At 55.8% G+C, this 22250-nt stretch overlaps 2 protein-coding genes across 3 annotated transcripts in view; both read right to left on the bottom strand.

Annotated features, from left to right (window-relative positions):
* Positions 1–1385: 1385 nt before the first annotated feature.
* NXPH4 (neurexophilin 4) lies at positions 1386–10600 on the bottom strand. Of its 2 annotated transcripts, XR_013763986.1 has the most exons (3): positions 10384–10600; positions 1977–2900; positions 1386–1853 (listed from the first exon to the last, which is right to left on the bottom strand). XR_013763986.1 is itself a non-coding variant. In XM_079141169.1 (2 exons), the coding sequence occupies exons 1-2, from the start codon at positions 10438–10440 to the stop codon at positions 2031–2033; spliced, it is 927 nt and encodes a 308-aa protein (XP_078997295.1). In that variant the 5' UTR covers positions 10441–10600; the 3' UTR covers positions 1386–2030. The 2 variants fall into 2 exon arrangements, 1 of the variants encoding a protein (XP_078997295.1); XM_079141169.1 differs by having other exon boundaries at positions 1386–2900.
* A 4111-nt stretch (positions 10601–14711) lies between these two features.
* LRP1 (LDL receptor related protein 1) overlaps positions 14712–22250 on the bottom strand; it is a 78665-nt gene continuing 71126 nt past the window's right edge. Inside the window, exons 73-89 of the mRNA XM_079141139.1 lie at positions 21860–22000; positions 21645–21779; positions 21453–21572; positions 20353–20621; positions 19421–19599; positions 18808–18914; positions 18474–18590; positions 17623–17799; positions 17329–17469; positions 17014–17187; positions 16610–16771; positions 16060–16234; positions 15794–15895; positions 15594–15658; positions 15403–15493; positions 15149–15293; positions 14712–14992 (exon numbers count right to left, since the gene is read on the bottom strand). Coding sequence (XP_078997265.1) covers positions 14852–14992; positions 15149–15293; positions 15403–15493; positions 15594–15658; positions 15794–15895; positions 16060–16234; positions 16610–16771; positions 17014–17187; positions 17329–17469; positions 17623–17799; positions 18474–18590; positions 18808–18914; positions 19421–19599; positions 20353–20621; positions 21453–21572; positions 21645–21779; positions 21860–22000 — 2441 coding nt within the window. The 3' untranslated portion in view covers positions 14712–14851. The remainder of the gene's footprint in view (positions 14993–15148; positions 15294–15402; positions 15494–15593; positions 15659–15793; positions 15896–16059; positions 16235–16609; positions 16772–17013; positions 17188–17328; positions 17470–17622; positions 17800–18473; positions 18591–18807; positions 18915–19420; positions 19600–20352; positions 20622–21452; positions 21573–21644; positions 21780–21859; positions 22001–22250) is intronic.

Here is a 22250-nt window from a genome sequence, read left to right as displayed (position 1 = left end):
AAGTGAACAGGTGACAAAATTCAACAGGTGCAATGTAACTTTTATTATGGCTTTACAATTGGGGAGACTGAGGCCTAGATAGGCTAACTTGTTGATTCTATTCATTCATACCTGCATCTCATACCAGGCCTCAGAAGTCCCTCCTTAGATCTAACTTCCTTCCCACTAAGCTCAGCTTTCCCAGGTGTTCCCACTAATAAGCCCTGTGTAAGAAGGGCTCTTTGCTCTTCTTCCTCTAATCTCTGACCCAGAATCTCTCCCCATCTTCCTTCTTTCACTTGATCCTATTATTCATCCATCCATCCATCTGATGTTTACTTTCTGCTCACCAACTTTTCCCTCTCAAGCATGCCTGGGACTCACTGTCAGGCTGGAGCCAGTGGGCAATCCCTTGGTGAGCACTGACCAAGATGCCCTGTGGGCATCTTGACCCCGTACTCCACGGAAGGAAAGCAGGATGAAGAGGAGTTGTTCCTCTGTGCCTCAGCTTGTCTGCACCCCCTCTTACCCCAGTCAGGGGGGTCCCAAGGGGAGGGGGGTTGCTGAGCTGAGAACCGCTAATGAAGACTCAGCCAATTAACGCCCGGGCCAGGGTTGGGGGCGGATAAAATTAGCAGCAGAGGCTGCAGAAGGGAGCTGAAGGCGCGGGTGGAAAGGGTGGGCAGCTGGCTGAAAGGGGCTGTGTTTGCTGGCGGCTAGCAGCACCAATGAGGCCCCGCCCTCCAAACCCGCGCTCATCCCTTCCCCCATCTCGTCATCCCAACGCTCCCTCCCTCCTTCGTCCGTCTGCAAACTCAGCGCCCTCGAAATTAGGAAGGAAAAGGAAGATCGATGACTCCAGATGCCGCAAACACTGTTCCCCCTCCCTCCCAACCTGCCGCCTCCCTCCAGCCCCGCGGAGCTTAGCAGGTTGTCAGCGCTCTGCCTATTCTGTTCCTGAATCTCCCTCTCGTTCAAGGTTTTATACCTCCTTACCCAAGTCATCCCAAATAGTGCGTTAGTAGTTCCCACTCAGGTCTAGTCCCCATTCTATCTGCAATAGCTTCCCTTCGCTCTCTGCAGGAGAATCCCTACCCCAGGCAGAGTTCTTACCCCAAGGGTCTGGCACATCTCTCTGCGCTTCAGTCTTGGATGACCTCCAAGGGGCTAGCTCTGTCAGTCTTTGCCTCAGTCTCCCAGTCAGCCGCGGATGGAGGAGGCCCTGGCCAGGTCTGTACCAGACAGAAACCCACAACTACCCCCCTCTTCCCTACAAAGGTCTCACACAGACACTATTGGATTTCACTTTATTTTGTTCCCTTTCCCGTCTGTTTTGGCGTAGGAAAAAAAAATAATATATATATATATATATATATATATATATATATATATATATATATATATATATATATCACCGAGAGGAAGCAGTCAGAGAGGGCAAGTAGAGCTGGACTGCAGGGACAGAAGGGAAGCAAGCAGAGAGCAGGGACTGGGCTGAGCGCCCCTGCTCAGGAGTTCTGCTTCTGCGAGGTTGGGAGGAAAAAGGGACAGGCAAACGGCAGGCAGAAAGGGATAAGAATAGGCCAGGGGTTTAATAGACCTTTAGGGTCTTTACGAAGGGCACAGGGAGGACAAAGGCTTGGGGGCCAGAATGTCTTGGGATAAGTGTGCCAGGCTAGGCGTTATTAAAGCTGTTATTAAAGCTACGGGCAAAGGGAGTGCCCAGCCCAGCGCCAGAAGCAAAAAGGGGATTCAGTGTGGACTGAGGATCCTAACTTCACCTCCAAACCCCGCCCATTCTAGGGCTGCGCTCTTATCTCTCCGCTTTAGGGTGTATCTGGGACAGGGGTACTCCAGCCTCCTGGGCACTCCCCCTAAGGAAAAAGGGAAATACCCTGGTTGATGGGTACACAGAGGGCCGTCCCCTCCGCCCCACTCCCCAGCATGAGTGGAGGAGGCAACAGGAGCGGAGGGATACAGGGAGAAGTACCACTTACAGAGCCTGGGATTTGGGATGCTCAGTGCCAGGGCCAGGGCCAGGGCCAGGGGAACTATCCAAAGTAAGGGTGTTCGCTCTGGAAATTATAATCTGGGCACACCTTCTGCACCAGTTTGTAGTCAAAGCTGAGGAAGGAGACGAAGATACAGATGACTTTGAAGGGCTTGGCACACAGCCAGGCGGCCTGGCTCTGTGTGTGCTCAGTGAAGCACACCTGCGACGGGTCGTACAGGCACGGGCGGTGCTTGCGAGCGCGGTTTGTCTTCTCATACTCCACGTGGCAATTGAAAGCGCGTGATTCTTTGGTCCCCGGCACCCCCAGAGCGCCGCCCAGTGAGCCTGCCAGTGCTCCCCCAAGGGTGCCCCCAAGCCCCGGTCCCGCCGCTGCTGCCGCCATCCCCAGCGGGGGCCCCAGCCCAGGAAGCACCCCCTCCAGGGCCAGTGTAGACTGCAGAGGGTGGGGGGCAGGCCCAGGCAGCCAGACGCCCCCGAACTCGACACGTTTGGAAGGTGGCACAATACTGACACTGAGGTTGCCCAGACTAGACGAGTTGTGGCGGAAATACACACTGAAGGTACCATTCACATGGTCCACGATCTTGCCGGTCACTAGCAGCGAGAACTTGAGGGTATGCACCCTAAAGTAGAAGTCCCCCCAGCCGAAGATCTTTTTGGCTCGGGCGGCTTTGATGGACGGCTTTCTCTTAGTACGCTGCGCCGGCAGCGCCCCGGTCACCCCTGCCCGGGTCAGCGCCCCCGTGTGGTTAGCCGGCCAGGCCCAGCTCCAGGCACCAGCCAGGCCCAGGCCATCAGAAGACCTGGACGCTGGGAGCTGTTGGCCAGGGGCACCCCGTCCTGGTGTGGCTGGGCGCAGCTCCAGGTACTGCGGCCTTCCGGACTCCGGTATCTGGGCACTGACCACCTGTGTAGGAACAAAGAGGAGGGAAGAGAGAGAAGCTAGAGTGGGCCCTGGCCACTCTGCCTGAGCCCTACCGTGGCAGCCCTTTTCTGCACCGCTAGGAGATCACATGGAATCAAGCAGTCCTCCGCGGGTAGTTCAGGAGTGAATGTTGGAAGCCTTGTGGTCTATCTGGACTCATTTTCTGTATTTGTGAGATGACATGAGAATCCCTGTATTTCTCACTAAGCTCCAAAGTAAGCCAAATGCCAAACCCAAAGTGGACATGGGTGTGAGTAGAGAGTGGGTCCCGGAAGACTCCTTCTTTCCTAAACTGGCTCCTGGATGGTTCCGAGTAACGGGCCAGGGAAGAGCTGGAGTGGAGCATGTGAGGCCGTGACCACCTCAACATACAGCATCAAGAAAAAGGCGGGAAGACCTCCCAGCTTCTACCGAGACTAGAGCCCCTTTCCTGGCCTCAGCTCTGACTGCTCTGAGGGGAAGGGCTGCTATGAACCAGTTGAGCTATGGAGAAGAGTACAGTGCGGTGGGTTGAGGCTTGGGGCATAAACGGACGCCCCTCTCAGTCCCCAGCGCTCGCTCTTGCTGTGACGGAGGCTGCTTGACCGCCCTTCCCTGGGCTGGGAGAGGACTGGAGGAGCTGCCCTGCCCGCCCCACCGTCTCTGTGTCTCAGGTGGCGGCCGATCTGGGAGACAGCGCGGGCGCGAATACAAGATGGATCGAGAGGCGGGAGCGTCCGGGCCAGGCCCGGGCCATCAATTATCTGGGTGGTGGTGTTGGGGGGGTGACCAAGAGTGAAGGAGACGGGGAGCGAGTGAGAGGAAGAAATATGGAGATGCCGCTCCAGCAGGGAGAACGGGAGGGTGAGGAGCCGAGATGGTGTCAGAGTGTGTCAGTCAGCCTGTGCTAGCTGCCGCTGTGCTGTTCGGTGTGGCCCTGACTTCCTTCAGGTCCCTGTGGGGGAGACAGTGCTGTGTATGTCAGTCTGGAGTGGTTTGTGCTTCTGTTAGCCTGAAACAGTGTGTATCTTTCTACCCAGAGTTGCTCTGGTGTGTCTGCATGGGGTAGCCTGTATCAGACTGATAGAGACTGTATACGGATCAGTCTGTGGTGGTTGGTGTGGCTGCGGTGATTCTGTGTGTCTGTATGCCTATGTATATCCGTCTGAAGAGGCTGTGTGTTTGTATGCCTGATTGTTGTGGATGTACATCAGTTGTGGTGACTTGTGTATATGTGCCTGGGTTGTCTGTGTGTCTGTCTGTGTGTTGATACAAGTCAGGCTGTGTGTGTCAATTTGTGGTAGTAGTGTCTGTGGTTGTTGTGTTGTATGTCTGGGTATGCTATATACCAACCTTTGATGGTCTAGAGGTTATCACTTTTTAAATGTGAGTTCCTATCATCCTCTGACCATGTCTCAAGCTCCTTCTGGGGGGGGGTGCACCCACAGTTACAGTACAAGTATGGTCTGTGTTCCTCTGTGTGTGTGTGAGAGAGAGAGAAAAATTATATATGAGGGAGGCACACTGACCTGCAGGCTGAGAGTTCTGGGTACATAAGGAGGACTGGGCAGTATGGGTGTCCCCTCTGTTTGCACACACCCACGTGTACACAATATGTGTCCGCAGGGGACAGGAATGCAGAGCCAAGCTACTGGGCTAGAATGTCTATCTTCTGGTCCCCGTCCCTGCAGCGCTGCGATCCCAGGTTATTAATGCTGCCGCCACCCGCTCGTCATACATATTTATCGCCCCCCTCCTCCCTCCTCCCATGCAACCCTCCTCCCAGCCCAGGTGAGGGGGGCAGGGACGGCAAGAATGATTGACTCAGACAGACAAGCTTGAGCTGGCATCTAACACCCAGAGGGTGGGTTTGAGAAGGGCTGGGAGAAGGAGTCCTAGCATGCAGGGGCAGGGAGAAGAGACTTCCCAAGGGAAGAGGACTGAAGTCCAAGAGGTGGCTTGAGTCCTGGAAAGGGCATTGGAGGAGGGAGTAAGGCTTCTCAGGGGAAGGGGTGCATTGTCAAACTCTGACCCCTAATGTTACCCTTCGGAACCCAACTGCTGCTCTTTCCAGAACGGTCTAGCGATCCGAGCTCCTTCCCCAACCTCCCAAGCTATAACCCCAAATGCACTCCAGTACATCCCAGCACCCTTAAGTCCTGTACCTAGATCTGACCAGGGCTGGTTCAGTCCAGCGACTCCTCAGAGACAGGGATTGGGGGGAAAATAGGGTTGGACAGGATAGGGAGAGGTGCAAGAATGTACCCCCACCTCTGATACCAGACAAATTGCTGTCTCTGCTTCTGTGATCCTGGCAAATCCCTGGGCCTTGGACACTTGCACCCCCCACATACATCAGGGGCTGGAGATATAGATACAAGGGAAGAGTTGAGGGGAGGAAGCCAAAGCAACCTTGGGTGGGGTTAGATAGGGAGCGCTGAGAGTCTGTGAGGAAACGAGCCGAGAAATGGGAACACGGAATAAAATAAAATAAAATCCTCCCTCTGGCTTCCTCGATCACCAGCACTCTCTCCCTCTCTTGCTCTCCCTTTTCCACTATTTTTTCTTCTCTCTCCCCCACCCTTCTCTCACTGTTTCTTCCCCCACTTTGTCTCTTGTCTCTAATTTCTATCTTCCAGAATTCTGTTCCCCCTCCCCCGTTTCTGTCTTTAACTGAGGCAGTCTTCTGTCCTTCAGGTTGTCTGTCTCCAGCAGTGCAAGTATGTGTGTGTATGTGGGGAGGGAGAGGAACTAGATGGTAAAGGAGTTCCTCTTTGCTTAGAACCCTTCTCCCCTCCCCCGACTGGGGGCAGAAGCAGGGTGTTGTCTGAGGTGGGGTCCCCTCGCTGCAGAGCTGGTTTAATTAAGCTAATTGGGCGCGGTGACATTTGCAGAGGGGAGAGGCTAGCACTGCTGCCAGCGCACGGTGGCGGGCGGGGGGGGGGAGGCATGTGGTGGCTAAGGGGTGAGTGTCTGCAGGCTTCTGCAGGCCCACTCGGTTAGAAGCCACGCCAGAGGCAGTGAGCCCACACACCTGAGGGGAGTTGAGGGCACCTCTGGCTATGGAACAAACACCGATGGGGGAGAGAGCTCTTTTGGGATGGGACCACTGGGAATGGCTGGGGGAGATCAATCTGTCAGCCCCCCAGCCGCATTGCAGGGTGCACCTCCCCTGGGCCAGTTGTTTCTCTGCGTGGGTCAGGCAGAGTGTTCAGGATTTGACTGGGGGAGGGAACAGCGCCCTGTGGTTGAGAAAAGAATGATCCAGGCCTGAACCGGGGAGGGAGAAAGGGCATACTGAGCCCCCGCACCTAGAAAGAGGCAATGCACCACAGTCAGGGTGGGGTGAAGTCTGGCTGGGAACCAGGGATAGAGAAGGGGGTAAACATGGCAGTATAAGGCGAGGACTGAGACAGAGATGGAACAGGACTGGCATTGGGGACTGGGAAGGCAGCAACAGAATTCAGAGACAAGGATGCAACAAGGATAGACATGGGGACAGGGATGAGGAGGAGAACAGAAATAGTGGACAGGCACTGGACAGAGACATATCAGATGTGGATGCAGATGGGGTGTGGATCGGAGGAATAAAGAAGGGATATAGAAAAGGATGGTAGCCAAAATGGGATAGGTATGATAGATGAGGAATGGGCAATGGGGATGACGGGTATGACGATGGAACTGGGAATGGAGAGATGGTAACGGGGTAGGGGCAGAACAGAAATGGAGGAAGAAGGATGGTTATAGAGCAGAAACAGGGATAAGGGTAGATTGAGAGACCTCAGATGGGGATGGCGGAAGCCAATGGGCACTGGAATGGGAAGTAGAGGACAAGGAAAGTGGAGACATGGGCAGAGATGGAAGCTGAGGACAGGTATGAGAGAAGCCAAAGGAAAAGGCAGAAGGCCAGGCAGGATCAGGCTTTGGGAGAGGCCCGGGAGGTGGAGGCGAAGATACCTTGTTTCAGATCCTACTATAGCTTGCTGGGGCGGGGGACTGCGGGTGGGGCGGGCTCTGCCCTTGGGCCGGGTGCCCCTTCCCCCTCAGCCCCGCCTGCCCGCCTGCTCGCGGCCTGCCGCGCAAGGCTCACCGTTATCTGAATTTTGATTTTATTTTATTTTATTTTATTTCCCTGCTTCCTAGAGCCGGCGCGGTCCCCCCGGGAACGGCCACCCCCCGCCCCCCGCCCCGCGCCTCACTTTATTATTGCAATAAATGTGCCTATAAAGGCGCCGGCTCGGGGGCGCGGTGGGGGTTGGGGGGGAGCCGCGGAGCGGGGATGTAATTTCCCGAAGCCGGAGCCGGAGGGGGAGTGGGCGGGGTGGAGGTGGAGGAGGGGCAGGCGGGGGAGAGGGGGAGACTTGCCAATTTCCAACGCTCAAGGCCGCACTCCTTGCTCCCCATCCCTGCTCCACAGCTCGCTCCTCAACTCGCCCTTCAACTTCCCTGCACCCAAGGGAGGATCCCTCCCCCATGACAGGCCCCCTCTCTGTTACCTTGTCCCCCTCCCGCATGCCCCCTTTGAGTTACAGGGGCTCTGTCCGAAGTCCCCCATCTCCTTGCCAATTACTCCATCTCTAACCCCTGTGAGGGACCCCCCCACTTATCTGCTAGCTTTCAAGGATTATTTTATCGTTCCCCAATTACCTGTTTTTTGGGGTCCCTCTTTGCCTCGCTTCTGTCCTTCTTATCTTACCTTTTTGTCAGTCACCTCCTCCTGGATCTCTAGTTCCTCACCCATCCCAATCCAGGACCCTCTAAATTCCCCTTCCAGCGGCACCCCTCCCATTCAGAATTTGGGGTTTTCACAGGAGGTTCTGACCCAAGGGAACTGTCACAGCAGCCCCCTCCCCTGTGTCCCTAGCACAGCTGCCACCCCTGATTACCCCCAAATCCCCGCCAGAAGCTCTGGGCCCAAGCCCAGGCTGTGCGTGCCTAAGTGGCCCAGCCAGAGATTAGCTGGGGGGCTAGAGGAGGGTAAGGAGGTGGGAGGCGGTGGCTGGACCAGGGGTTGTGGCCAGCCAGCTCTGAAAGACTGGCTTGGGGGCCTAATCCTTCCCTGAGGCAGGATAGAGCTGAAAGGTCCCACAGGGCCCCACCCCTGCCCTCCCCCAGCTAATTAGTAATTAGTGATTAGTGATTAGTGACTATTGATCGCCTGCTGCTTCTCCCAGTAGGCAGTTGCTTTGGCAAGGAGTGGGGGAAACAGAGATAGAGAGGGAAAGAAGGAGTCAACACTGTATTAGAAAGATCCTAAAGCAACCACAGCAGCGAGGCAGTGGAAGCCAGAAGTCCCAGGCCCTGAGAGACCAGGATCCTAGAGCAAGAAGGAAGGAGGCAGAGAACTCCTGGAGGAAGGACTAGGTGAAGAAGAGGGTAGGTGGTGCTTGATGGTTAGGGTTTCCCAAAAAGCTACTCTAAACTGTCCCCACCAGCTTCTCATCCAGTGTCAGCCTCACCTTTCCCTACTCCCAGTGCTAGCACTGAGACATCCCTGAAGGCACACACACATAAATCACATTCACATATATGAACATATCTGTGGCTTACAACCCCATTATACTCAACTGCACTCAAAACCACAAACACACAGATGCACTCAAAAACCCCAGATTCATGTACAGACAACATATGTGCCCCAGTATGAAATGCACTAGAGTCCCTGGGGCCTACACATGTGCACACACCCTATCACAAATGCACATAAGCACACAAGGCAGGTATTTAGACACATAGACACTTCTCTATACACACTTGCCATGCACAATCATACATATCCACACAATCACAGTATGCGTGCACACACACACACACACACACCATACATAAACAGATCCTCACATGCACACAAACTGGACTAAATGGCAGATAGCTCTCTCCCTCTGACTTCAACAAGGAGACCTCACAGCTGCAGCTCTCACATACACTCAAATAGATCCCATCGCTCATATCCTCACTCTCACTCTCCCTCAAGTCTCCACCAGATGTTTCATTCCCCTTCAGGGGGCAAAGGAAATTAAACCAGATCTGTCCACAGGGGAGTTTATTTGATGGGGAGAATGGAGAGGAGAGGGGAGGAGGTAGAAATGAGAGGCAGGGCAGTGTCATCGCTACCACCTCTTGACTCTGTGCCTTCACACATGGGTGGTGGTGGGCTAGACACCTTTCCATAGACCTCTAATTTAGAGTTGGGCAGCAAATCCAAGTCTTCCACCAGTGGAAGCAGTTTTCATGGAGGGGGTTCCTCAAGGTCACCAAGTGGGTCTGGGAGAATACAGAGCTCTATTGGTAGCTTCACTGGAGTAGCCCCTGCCTTGCTGGAGTTGCTGAGGGCAACTGGGCTGGGCAGGTGGGGGTTTAGGTGTTGGAGGAGAACCCTTTCCAGATTCCATAGGGACTGGGGGTTAGGGCTTAGGGCGTGAGGGTTTAGAGAGTAACCTGCTTGCCCCCAAACTAGGTAGGTCACAGTTGGGTGCAGGAAACAGGGAAGCCATGGACTAGGGAGGCGAATGGAGGGGGAGGCAAGGGCCTAAGTCCCCTTTGTGGAATACACACCTGGGCACAGATAACTGCACTGTGAAGCAGGCACTTGCACTCATCCATGTAAAGCCAACATCACTGCCCTGGCACATCAGTATACACATGAACCCTGGGCCCCAGGGCTAAACACCCAAGCCTGGCTTCCCTGGACACATGCAGGCACACAGTTCATACGTTGACCCACACACTACACCAGCACATACAGCACACTGTGTACATGAACTGAAGCTTCCAAGTAGAGAGAGAGGCATGACCAAGTCTGGGCCCCCTTGGCCTCTGGGTCCTCTCCCAGGAACCTCAGGGAAAGAGGCAGCAGAGAGGGGTGGGGGCAGGGAGGAGCAGCCCCCATCGCGGGGCGAGAGAGGGGGGTGTGTCTGTGAGGCTGTACAGGGGAGATGGTGTCTCCGCGGGAAATGCTATGGGAGACTGTAGCCAAGTTCAGCCGTGTCCGTGTGGGTCCGTGTGTGCGCGTGTGCCCGGGCCGTGTATGCTCCGAACACAGCGCCTACCTGGCATTGTGACAAGTGCAGAGAAGAGAAATGGGAAGGCGTGGGTGGAGGGGTGGAAGGACAGACAGACAGTGAGAAAGGCGAGCGAGGTTGGCGCGGAAAGACAGCAAGGCTGACACCCGGCTGGCTTGTCTGTCTGTCTCGCACTCCCGCTCTGTCTGGCGCACTTGCGGGTCGCGCTTCGTCCCCTCCCCCGCCGCGCCTGAAGCCGGATCCGAGCAGGGCCTCCACCCGGCAACCCCGACCCCAACCCTCATCCAACTTGCGCTGGGAGAGTGTCAGTCCTGAAGCGAGCAGTCTGTCCATCCGCTTCGCCCACGCCGCGCAAAGTTGGGACGCTTGGAGCTGGGGGCGGGGCGGGCGCACAGATCCTCTAGTACTCTGGGACCTTCGCGTCGAGGACCCCAGCGCTCGCGCCTCAACCCTGCCGCCCTTACCTTCCTAAGAAGCCAAGGGCCAAAGAGCAAGAGGAGCCATTCCGGGAGCAGTCGCATCTTCCCGGGCGGCCGAGCTGGGCGGTCAGGGCGGGTCCCGGGGCGAGCCGGACAGGGCGCGGGGCTCCGGGCTTCGGGGGGCCGGGGTGGCTGCTGAAGCGGCGGAAGCGGGCGGCGCGGCCCGCGGACTGAACGAGAGGAGCGGAGCGAGGCGCTGGGGGCGGGGCGCGGGCGGGGGAGAAAGTTGGGTCTGACTCGGGCGGGCGGGGGGGCGGGGCTCCGCGGAGCTCCAATCCGGGCCGCGCCCCGCGCGCCCCCTCCCGCCCAGCTGGGGGCACCGAAGGTGACTTTCACCCCGACACGCCCCAGACACGCCCCTGATCCAGGTGCGAAGCTAGAGGGTTGAGGGGCTTAAGGGCCGCGCCCGCGAGAGGCCGGTCTGTGCACCGACGAAGAATAGGGAAGGGCGTGGGACTCAAGGCTCTGGGACTGTGCGTGTAAAGGGGGCACCGTGAAGCAGGAGTCTGGCGAGGTTCAGCGAGGCTGCAGGACTAGGGCCCTTCGATGTCCCGGGGTCCTTCTATGCTCCGGGCCAAGGTGGGTCCCGGGGCAGGAGCAGGGCAGGGGCCGAGGTGAGGGCGAGTGGGGCTTCAGGCGGCTACCGAGGCGGGGCCGGCCGCTGACGGGGATGGATGGGCGCCCCGCGGCTCATTCGGCCCGGAGATGAGAATCATTGATCACGGACGGAAACCCCATCACGTCTGTCAATAGGGCTGACAAACGGAGCCCGCCGCCCCCACCCCCGCCCCACGGCACCTCTGAGGTCTCTGGACCACTGGGGTAGACTGGCTCATTCACCCTTGTCCCTAGGCCCCCCACCCACGCTGACCCCTGCACCTTTTAGCGCTCCCCCGCATAAGGACTGGACGGTAAGTCCCGCTCAGTGCCGCCTGCCCAGCCTCTTGATGTAGTCTATCCCTTCCCTCCCACTGTCCCATCTTTCACCACTAGCTCTTCTTGATCCTTGTCCCCTTCCCTGTCTGTTTCTGTCCTTGTCTCTGTCCCCAGCCTGTCTCTGTTCTCATCCTCTGGGCTGTTTCTTCATCAGCGCCCTCCTCCCTCTGGTCTCTGTCTTCCCTGCCCAGGGAATCTTCAGCTGTCAGCTGTTGCTATGCACTGAGGTTGAGGTTGTGGTATGACCAACACCTAGACAGTGAGAGACATGCAAAGAGACAGGCCCATACCCCAGGACCTGAACACACATACGCAACCTTTTGGCATGTTGCAGATGCACTGTTAAGGCTTACCACAAGGTAGAGGTGAACACAGGCACGCGGAGCAAAATATATTCACACAGAAACTAGCACACACAGAGATGTACACCAACACACAGATGGACACATTTGGTTTACAAACAGGAGCTCACAGTGATGGAAAAATGCAAGATTGGGCTGAGAGACAAGTGTACCCAGCCAGGTCCTCAGCTCTTCTCCCCCTTACCTTAGCAGAGAGGCAAGTATCCACAGATATGGACATACACACAGGTGAATGCTGGCACTGGCAGTTCAAAGAACCAGCCCAGGCATATGCAAAGAAACAGACAGACAGATATGGGATGTGACAGACAAAAAGAGAGTCAGGGAAAGGACAAAGATGCCGAAAGGATGAAGCAGAAGTAGTAACACCCAGGGAGACAGAAACCAAGAAGCAGGGACTTGGGTACAGGCAGAGAAGAGAAGTGAGGAAGGAAGGGGCAGAGGTGTTGAGGCCTAAGGTTACATGATCTCAACCAGAACTCCCAAGTGCTGAGTTCTGGGGCACACCCAAGCCTAGGGTGCCCATGATAGAAGCCCATCCCAAGGTCCTGAACTATGGGAGGCCCAATTCACCCCATCATTCTCCTTTTGTTAGTCTCAAGTCACCTCATTCTCTCTCTGGTTATACACATATGTATATGCACACAGGTGCATGCAAGGTACTGTGTGCGTGCGTGCGCGCGCGCGCACACACACACACACACACACACACACACACACACTCACTACTCCTTGTCTCTGGGTCTTTGCCTGTGTCCCTGTATCTTCCCATCTCTGAACCTATCTATATCAGTCTGTATTAACCTCTGTCCCTGGCTTTGCCCATCTCTGTTCTGTTTTGCTGGATGGGGAATTTGGGAGGATCACTCCTGGTGGATATCCCCTTAGCCAGTCCTGGCCAGCAAAGGGAAGAGGACGACCAGAGAGGTGTGCCTTCTAAGCTGCAGCTGGGGGCCCTTCTCCCTCTGCCCAGGATTTTTAGGCGACAAGCAGAGAATCAGTGGCTCCCGTGGGGGCGCCAGATGCATGGCTGGCAGAGGGAGGGGTGAGGGGGTGGGGCTGGTAAGCAGGCGGGCACTGAGGAAAAGAAGGGAGCTGGCTGGCAGAGGGTGGAGGGGGTGTGGCAAAATAGCCCGAGGAGGGGAAGTGAGAGGCTGTACTGGGTTCCCCGCAGGTGTATAATTAGTGTGTTGAGGAGGGGGCTGTACTGGGTTTCAGGATAAACAGCGCTTCCAGAGGTTCTAATGCCACCTGGTGGCTATATAGGGACACAAGTCCCTCAGTAACAAGGACACCTCTTTTTCCCAGGAGGTTTGCTCCTTCCAGGACCCTACATGTCCTGGGAAGCCAGGAAGGTGGGGGTGGGGAAGTGGATCTCAGAGTGGAGGATGAGGTTGGAAATGGAAATTTCAAGGCTAAGAAGGAAGGGGAGGGCTCTTGTTTTTGGAGGTGCCTAAACCCAAAAGCTTTTCCAAGGAAGGAGGAAGCCAGGGAGGAATATCCTGGAGAAGTTAAACCAGTAAGGGAATGAAAGGCAGTATTCCCTTTGGAAGTTGGATAACAGCTCATCAGGCATTTGCAGCCACCCTTTCTGAGCTCATACTTGCTGTTGTGGGGGAGAGTGGGTTTCTAATCCTCTCTCAGTCCTGGGTGGTGTGAAGCTGTGTTTTTTCCAAGAGGCTCCCTTCTCTGAGCAAGGACAACTTAAATCATCTCTGTCAACCTCTAGAATGTCTGAAATGGTTGGTGAGCTGGATCTGTTGGAGGATAGTGGGCCTGGCAAACTGGTCTGTCCAGCTCTCCTTCAGTCCTTCCTGCTTAAATCCAGGACTTTACTCTTGGCATCTGATCAGTCTCCATGAAGTCAGACGTCAATACTTTGAGAACAAATGTGGACAGAGAATGCCACAGGGGACCATTTTGAAGGCCTGGAAAGCCTTCACAACCCAATGTATTCATTCCTTCTAGTGGAATTTCTTACTATGGGAAATAATATAGGCAGGAGGGGTAGTGGTGTCCAAAGGAAGGAGTAGTGCAGAGGAACAGATCTTGGAGTTAGTGTCCTAGAGCTAGTGGGAACACGAGATTCACAGCAGTGAAGTCACTGCCTCAAAGTCACATATCCAGGAGAAAGAGGTCCTTCCTGCCAAGTCCAGTACCACCCTGCTCTCCCTGCTATAGCAAGGTGGAGAGGGAAGGGGCTCCAGGAGAAGGGATCTGCCGGCAGGACTCCCAAGCCTGCTTTCAGTAAAGATCACGGCTCCCTCTGGTGGCTGAAGCCCAAAAGTGCAGCCCCAGCCCACAGTCACATTCGCAGGCAGACACAAACGGCTTTCTCTCTTTCTCTCTCTCTCTCTCTCTCTTTTTTTTTTTTTTTTACAATTTTATTTATAACAATATCTGTGTTATTTAGTTGTAAAGGAATTCAGCAAAAATTATTAAAACGTTCATGTCCCCAAAACGGGGCTGCCCACTTGCCCTTCCTTAGTGTGCCCCATTTCCTCATCCCCAGGGGAGGGAGGTTGGGGGGGTCTGTTACCAATGAAGGTTTCTAGCCCTGGGAGCCATTGTGAGGGCACTGAAGAGGGGGGCCTGTTTGGGAGGTTACTGAGCATGGTCACCTCTGAGGTGCCCCTAAGAGTAGGGGCCGGGTCTTGGGGCATCCTGCCCAAGAACTTAAATCTCCATTTGTCCCTTCCTACTTCAGCCAGAGCCAAATATTCTAGACAGGGGCAGCAGAGAATCTACCTCCCCAGAATTAGCCCCAGGAACTTGGGAAGGGAGGAGCTGAGGGGGAAGGAGTAGGACCTTCACAAAGTGTCTTTGTCAGGGGTGCTGCACCACCAGGTCTCCCAGGGGGGTGCATTTTGGTGGGAAAGGAGGTGGGCTCCCTCATACCTTTAAGTTGCAGGAGCCCCCAGAGCCCTCCCTGCCCCCAACAAGGTAGCATGGCGGGGTGCTGAGGAGCAGGCAGGAAGGAGGAGAATGGAAAGAGATAATACTGTGCTCGCTTGCTCACTCACATATAAAAAGTAATTCCTTCATTTTTACATTTATACATCCGGCAGGGCCGGGGAAGGGCTGGCTGGGGAGGGGGCTCATTGAAGGATTTCTCTGGCAGGGGCACTCTGGGGGGAGTCCGATGGAGCAGGGCCCTATGCCAAGGGGTCCCCTATCTCGTCCTCAGGGCCCCGGCCCAGGAGTTCTCGCTTCTCGTCCGTGCTGGCCAAGGAGTGGCGGCTGCCGTGGCCCCCCATGTAGAGTGTAGCATACACAGGGTTGGTGAAGTTGGTGGGCTGCAAAGCAACAGAGGGTTCAGGGGCTGGGCTCTGTGGCCCAGGTTACCCCACTCCCTACCTCTGACCCATCATCCAACCTAACACCCTTAATCACTCTACCCACAGCCTCTTAGCCCTACCCTGGGAGCCTCCCCAATCTCTCCTCCAGCCTACCTTGTCAGGGTCCAGGGCAAAGTCAGCATCCAATAGGCCCCCAACATCATCAGGCTCTCCGCCTTCGTACATCTTGTAGGTAGGGTTCCCAATCTCCACGTTCATAGCTCCATTGGTCATCCGCTGGTGCTGAAAGCCCTTAGCCCTGGGGAGAGGCAGGAGTGTAAGAAGGTAGAGATTCTGGGAGTGTGTGGGGGTGGTCAGACTGGGTGGCAAAGCAATGTCCAAAACTTTCTAAACTCCTGGTGGCTCACCCTCGGACTCGCCGCTTATACCAGAATACCACTCCAGCCACTAGAAGCAGCAGCAGCAGCAACAGGAGAGGGATAAGGATGGAGGCCATATCTGGAGGGAGGACATGGGAAAATGAGTCAGAAGGTCAGAAGGCTCCGACACCCTGCTCTAGGACCCAGCAGTCCTGCCTGTCACACCCTCTGCCACTTACGTCCAGGCTGCTGTTGACTGACGACCTGCTCCTCACACCGGGGTCCTGTCATGTGGGGTGGGCACCTGCAGGTAGGAGGGCAGAGCTGAGTGGACAGGACCTCCACAACTGCTGCTCCAGGGAAACTGGGTGGTCCTCTGCTCAGATTTGAGGAAAGGAGTGATATTGTATGTCTGGGGTAAGACTCAGTCCCAACTCACTGGCACTCAGGCATCATCTTGCTATTCATGGTACAGGAACCGCCATTGCTGCAGTGGCCAACACAGGTCAGACAGCTGGGGGCCACCCGGCCATCGGTGCAGCTGTGGGAAGGAGTCAGAGGCTGGGGCTGGGGCTGGTCAAGAAGCGTGTGATGCTGAGGAAGTGTCAGGATAGGGTTGCAGGTGGAGGAACAGGGGTGGGATCAGTAGGATGGAGGGTATATGGCTGGAACAGGGTAGAATCGTGGAGGCTGGGGCCCACTCACTTGCAGGTGACATCCCCAGTCTGCTTGTTGACCACACAGGCTCCTTGGAGACAGCGGCTGCACTTGTTTACCTCACACCTTGGTCCCTCAAAGTAGACAGTGCAGCGACATTGCCGGGAGCCATCTGCAGCCATCTGGCATGTGCCAAAGTTCTCGCAGTAGCCAGAGCACTCCCCTACAGTTGTGAGTGGAGAGGAAGTGCCTTATACCCCACCCTCGTGGGGCCCTCCCAAGGGGAGGCTGGGCACCTGAAAGGACTCCTTTGTCCCATGGATGACTCCCACCTCCTCCTGGGTTTCCTGCTATTCGCATGTCACAAGCTCCAGGGCACAAGGATATTCCCAGAGCATGCCATCAGGACTCTCTTTTTGCTTGAATAGTCCTGAGGTCCAGGGAGCTTACTACTTTGGGGAGGTGTGCCAACACTTTTCTGAGTAGCACCAGCAGCCTGGGCCTGTCTCAGCTGCATATGATCTACCTCCCCTGAACTTGCCTTCATGGGTCCTGGCTCCCCTCTTCCTCCCCTGGGGCCTGGGCATGGCTCACTCACGGTACTGGCAGCGGTCACCCAGGAAGCCAGGTAGGCATCGGCACTGAGGCTGGTTGCCCTGGTTGACAGTGCAGGTGCTGTTGTTGGCACAGTAGCCCGCACACACCTGCTGGGTGCATTTGGGGCCTGTGAAGCCCGTGGGGCACCGGCACGTGGGCATGCCTGGAAGGAGAGAATGTATGAGTGGAATTGTGGCTTTGGGGACCACCTGACCTTATAACAGAGGAACAGGGCTTGGAGGACCTGGGTGGGAGGCAGAGACCAGAGGGACTGGATGCTGGAGCTGTAGAGAGGAGGCAGGAGGCCAGGCAAGGTAGGTAGGAGTTGGGCATTTGCTTGGGGTGGAGCCAGAGGGGTGGGAGCAAGGGACAAGGAACAAAGAACAGTTCTGGGGGTGGGCATACCAGAGGGGGAGGCAGCACAGGTGCCCCCGTTGCGACAATGCTCCCAGCATTGGTCCAGCTCACACTTGTCACCCGTGTAGCGGGGCTGGCAGCGACACTTGGGCTGCCTCCGTGCATTGAGGAAACAGCTGCCCCCATTGAAGCACTGCAGATTGCAGGTTCCAGGTCGGGGAGCTGCAGGAGGGACTCATCAGAGGGCAAAGCCAAGGCAAGGGGAGAGGAGGACTGGGCAGCAAGGTTCAGGGGAGGTCGAGGACCTGAGGGAGGAGGGTCCTGAGGCACGGGATGGGGCACTGGGGAGAGGTGTGAACGTACCATCTGGAGGGGGTGTTGGAGAGGGTACAGGCACACAGGTGCCATTGTCCAGTCGCTTCCCATTGGGACAGGTGCAGACAGGCCCACTGGGACTCAGCAGGCAGAGCCACTCACATTTCTTGCGGTCACAGGGGTTGGTCACTACAGATGTGGGAGCAGATACTGAGCAGGGCCCTTTCCTGAGCCCTGTGGACCCAGAATGCTCCCTTCTTCACTTAGACCTGAGGTCATGACCTAGAGACCTGGTACTACCAGACCTTCCCTTCCTGACCCCAGGCTCTTCCTCTCCCTCACCTTCAGGCTGCTTGTGCTGATGGTACAGGACCACATCAGAGGCATGGCTCAGGCCACCTGTCAGGTTGATCAACGGGCTGTGTCCAAACTTATGGATCTTGAAGACACGATTATTGATGTAGGTGACACCATAGATGTAATCCTCGAAGACATCAATACTGAAGGGGTGACTTAGGCCTGGGGGAGGAGGTGGAATCAAGTGAAATCAGAGAAGTCTTGGGTCTTGGTCATATCCTTCAGGATACCAGTCCCTGTGGTTCCCAGGTACCTCAAACTCCAAACATCCAGACCAAACTGTCCACATTCCACCCCCTGTCCTTTTTTTTTTTTTTTGGGGGGGGGGGGAGGGTACCAGGAATTGAACTAAGAGGCACTTAACCACTGAGCCACATCCCGAGCTCTTTTTTGTATTTTATTTAGAGACACGGTCTCACTGAGTTTCTTAGGGCCTCATTAAGTTGCTGAGGCTGGCTTTGAATTCTCAATCCTCCTTCCTCAGCCTCCTGAGCTGCTGGGATTACACGTGTGTGCCACTGTGCCTGGCGTTTCCCACCTATCCGTTCTATGGCCACTTCTGACAAAAGATTTCTGGGGTCACGGTTGACTTCTATTTCTTATCCCCACATTTTAAGTTCTAACTGCCACCTCTACTGCCTCTACACAACTTGATACTTAGTGGTAGAGTGAATGAATTGACCCATAGGCCAGAATCAGGTAGGTACAGGCCTACAGGACTGTTTGGGGCCAGGCTGATGAAAGATGGAAGCATTGGAGTGAGGTTTTGGGGTTCAGTGGGGAGGTTGGGGGCCTGAGGACAGGGTTGGGGAACAAGGCTGCTGCTGGGCTCTGACCTCGCTTGCTGTCAGCAGCCACGATGGGGTCCGTGCCATTGAGCCGGATGCTGCCGATGACTGAAAGCTTGGCATCTGCCCAGTACAGTCGTTCATTGTGATAATCTACAGCCAGGCCTGGGGGAAGGCAGGGAGTGCTGTGAGGGCTGAGTCTCTGCCACATCAGAGGTGAAGACTTGACTCAGTGTCCAGGACAGTGCACCCTGATCACACAACCACTCCCAACCACCTGTCTGGGAAAAGCGCCCATAAACCCTTTGCCTGGTTCCAGCCCCAGTCAGCACTGGCCTTGGAGAGTCTGCCCTTCCCACAGCACCACCCCTGCCCAATGGACCTGTGGGCCACTGAATGTTGTCCTGCACCAGTGTCTCCCGAAGGGTCCCATCCATCGCTGCCGTCTCAATCTTGGGGTGGTTCCCCCAGTCTGACCAGTACATGGTGCTGGGGAGGGAGAAGGGGTGAGAATGGGTCTGACCAGAGAGCCAGGGGAAGCAGAATGAGGTGAGACAGAGGGTGCCTGGTCTGGCACAGGGACTGCTGGATTTCAGGAGGAGGGTACACTGTCTTCCTCCCACAGAGAAGAATGGGAGACAGCGTCTGACCAGGTGAACACCTTCTACTCTAAAACCACAATGTGCAGAACCACAGATGTTTAAGTGAGCAGAGATGTCCCTGGAGCAGAGGGGAATTCCATAACCTGGGTGCCCTTGATAGCCAGCCAAGTGGAGGTAGGGTGCCTACCGAGCAGTCCCTGCTGGAGTCCCTGGCAAAGGCAGCACTGGTTAGGGCCAGGGATGGGGGTAGCTTGGAAGACTGGAGTGCCTGAGGAGGACTCTGCCTCTCAGGCTGGTCTGGAAGGGCATACTTGTGGATGCCGGGCCCATGCCCCCAGCCCAGGGACTTCCTACCACCAGCCCAGATGCCTCCCCCCTAGGACCCTTGCCCACCCCCTTAATGGGTCCACCACAATGGCGTGGGGCTCGTCAATCATGCCCGAGATGAGCGTCTTGCGGTTCTCGCCCTTCATTTGTGCCACCTCAATCACGTCTCGGCCAGAGTCAGTCCAATACACGTTCCCGGCCACCCAGTCGATGGCGATGCCCCTTGGCATCTTCAGCCCTGAAATCTGAATGGGGGTCTCAGGCTCAGGGGCCACCACTTTTGTTTTCCTGCCCATGATCCCACCCCTGGGTCTGCCATTCTGCCCTGTGAAAACATTGCCCCACATCAATCAGTCCCAGGTTTCAAGGAGATGCCAGGCTTGGACATGTTTTGCCTCACTAAAAAAAAAAAAAAGACTACGAGACAGTTATTATTACTGGAGCTGGGGATTGAAGCCAGGGTTTCTTGCCTGCTCAGCATACTCTACCACTGAGCCCCCGCCCCAGGTAGGTATTAACTCATTTTATCGATGAAAATAATGAAGCCAGAGAGTAAATGGGCCAAGACTGACACAGGTAGCAATGATGATCAAGAATCAAGGGCTCTAGGGCTGGGGAGATAGCTCAGTCGGTAGAGCGCTTGCCTTGCAAGCACAAGGCCCTGGGTTTGATCCCCAGCACCCAAAAAAAAAAGGGGGTCTGATGCTGAGAGTTAGTCTGCCCTGCTGCCCTGGGCTGCCAATGAGGCTGCGGATCTCACTGTCATCAGCAATGTGCAGGACCTGGTACTTGGAGCCTGGAAGGGCAATAGGCTGGAGCACAGGCAAACACTGATGCAATTATCAGACTGCTCTGTCTATGCCTCAGAACGTAATCCTCACCACCCCTGCCTTCTAGTCTCACCCTTTGCCCCCTTCTGCTGTCCTTTTCAAATTCTGCTCTGAACTGTCTGCTCTAAGGAGCTCTTCCACCCAATCCGTGTCAGGCTGGGTACTCACATTGAGGTGGGTGACACCCCGGTCAATCTGTCGCCGGTGTCGGTTGGAAGTGGTAGGAGGTGCAGCAGGTGGCAGGCTTCTATAGGAGATGGTGCCTGTGTGCCAGTTGGTCCAATAGACACGGCCGGCCTTGACATGGACATCCATGGCATCGATGCGGACACTCTCATCACCTTGGAAGGCCTGCTCGTAAGCGGAATGGGGATGCCCAGGAAACAGGCTGCGGATCTCATTGTCATCAGCAATGTACAGGACCTGGTACTCAGAGCCTGGAAGGGCAATAGGCTGGATGTCAGGTGGGGATGAAATGCTGCTGGAGGCCAGGGCTACGGGCTGGGTCTGGTACTAGGAGGAGGGTGCCACCAGTCCAGCCCTTATCACCCTAGCAATATCTTCTCTCCTAATTGACCATCTGCTCCAGCCAGAAGAAGATGGTCATTCTCCCAGTGCTGGGCCAGAGGGCTTCAGCCTAACCTCTGAACATCCCCTCTTCTCTGAGATGATCTATTATGACCTCCTCCTTCAGAAATCTGTCCCTGCCCCTCCAGCCTCAAGGACTTCTGCCTCCTCCTGGCCTCTAGATGGCATCACTACACTCTCTGACTCATGCTGTTAGGTGCTTGTTGGTGCTCATGCATGTGGGAGTTTATGTGCACGTCACAGAGGGGTATGAGTGTGCACAGGTGTGAGAGTGCCTGGCTGTGTGTATCTATGAGCTCATGTGCATGTAGGGTATGTGTGTGCATAGGAATGTGTGTAGGTGTTTGCATACAGGCACAGGGAAGGCACAGTGGAGGGCGGGCACATGTGGCAGTGTAAGTGTGCCAGAGTGACTCTGAGTGTGCATTCCTCCTGGGAGTAGTCAGGGAGGAACATGTGTGCCATAGGGGAGTGCCCTCCCCGCTGAACTTCAGAGTTAGAAGGAAGGCTGTGCCATCTGCTTATGCCACACCGTGTCCAGGATCCTGCATCTTGGGTCTGGGGTTCCATGCCTGGGCAAGGGTGTGTGGAGGGAAATGTTGCATTCCAGGCTGGCGCTATTTTGTATCCTGGTGTTGCCTGGTCCCATCCACCCTTCCTGCCCTCTCCTGGCTCTGTACCTTCCGCTTTGCAGGTATTGTGTGTCTTCATGAAGTTTCGGGCACAGCTGCAGAGGTGGCCGCCCTTGGTGTTGTTGCAGAGCTGCGAGCAGGTGCCGAAGCGCAGGCACTCATTGATGTCTGGGGGTTACATAGAAGGGTCATGGGGAGTCCGGTTGTTGGGGCTTCTGTCCCCCAATCCCAATTTCCTACCCTGGCATCCGGGCTGGCCTGGCACAGTGTGGAAGCCTGAGCGGCAGGCACAGTAGGCGGCTTTCTCAGTACGCACACAGCGTGCCTCATCCCCACAGATGCTGGCATTGGTGGCGCAGCTGGTCAGCTTGGGGTCTGTAGGGGAAAGACAGTGGATTCCCTCCCGGATCCCCTCCTCCCAAGCCCAGCCCCACCATGCCATGATTGGGTCTTACCGATGCTGCAGTCCTCCTCGTCAGAGCCATCCCCACAGTCATCAAACATATTGCAGCGCAGCGAGGAGGAGAGGCAGCGCTGGTTCCGGCACAGAAACTCCTTCTTGTCTTTGCAGTGGGGGGTCTGTGCCGTGGGAGGCTCTGGAGAGGACAGGGGGCTTCAGGCCCTGGGTATTTGCCACACTGTCCCTTCCTCCCAGATGGACCCCATGGATACCAGAGGGTCCAAGCCTGGCTGTCTGTCAAGCTTGCAAGGGGAACTGGTTAATCATTAGATTCCAGCCTCCTCCTCCAGATGTAGGACATCAGAAGCCTCTTCTCCCCGGGAGCTTCTCTCTCACAAGGAAGGCCCTCAGGCTCCCAGCAATTATCCTCCCCAGCTGCTCACTGG

The sequence above is a fragment of the Sciurus vulgaris genome (assembly GCF_902686455.1).
Source record: "Sciurus vulgaris genome assembly, chromosome: 5".
NCBI lineage: Eukaryota > Metazoa > Chordata > Mammalia > Rodentia > Sciuridae > Sciurus > Sciurus vulgaris.
This window is presented reverse-complemented; position numbering and strand designations above follow the sequence as displayed.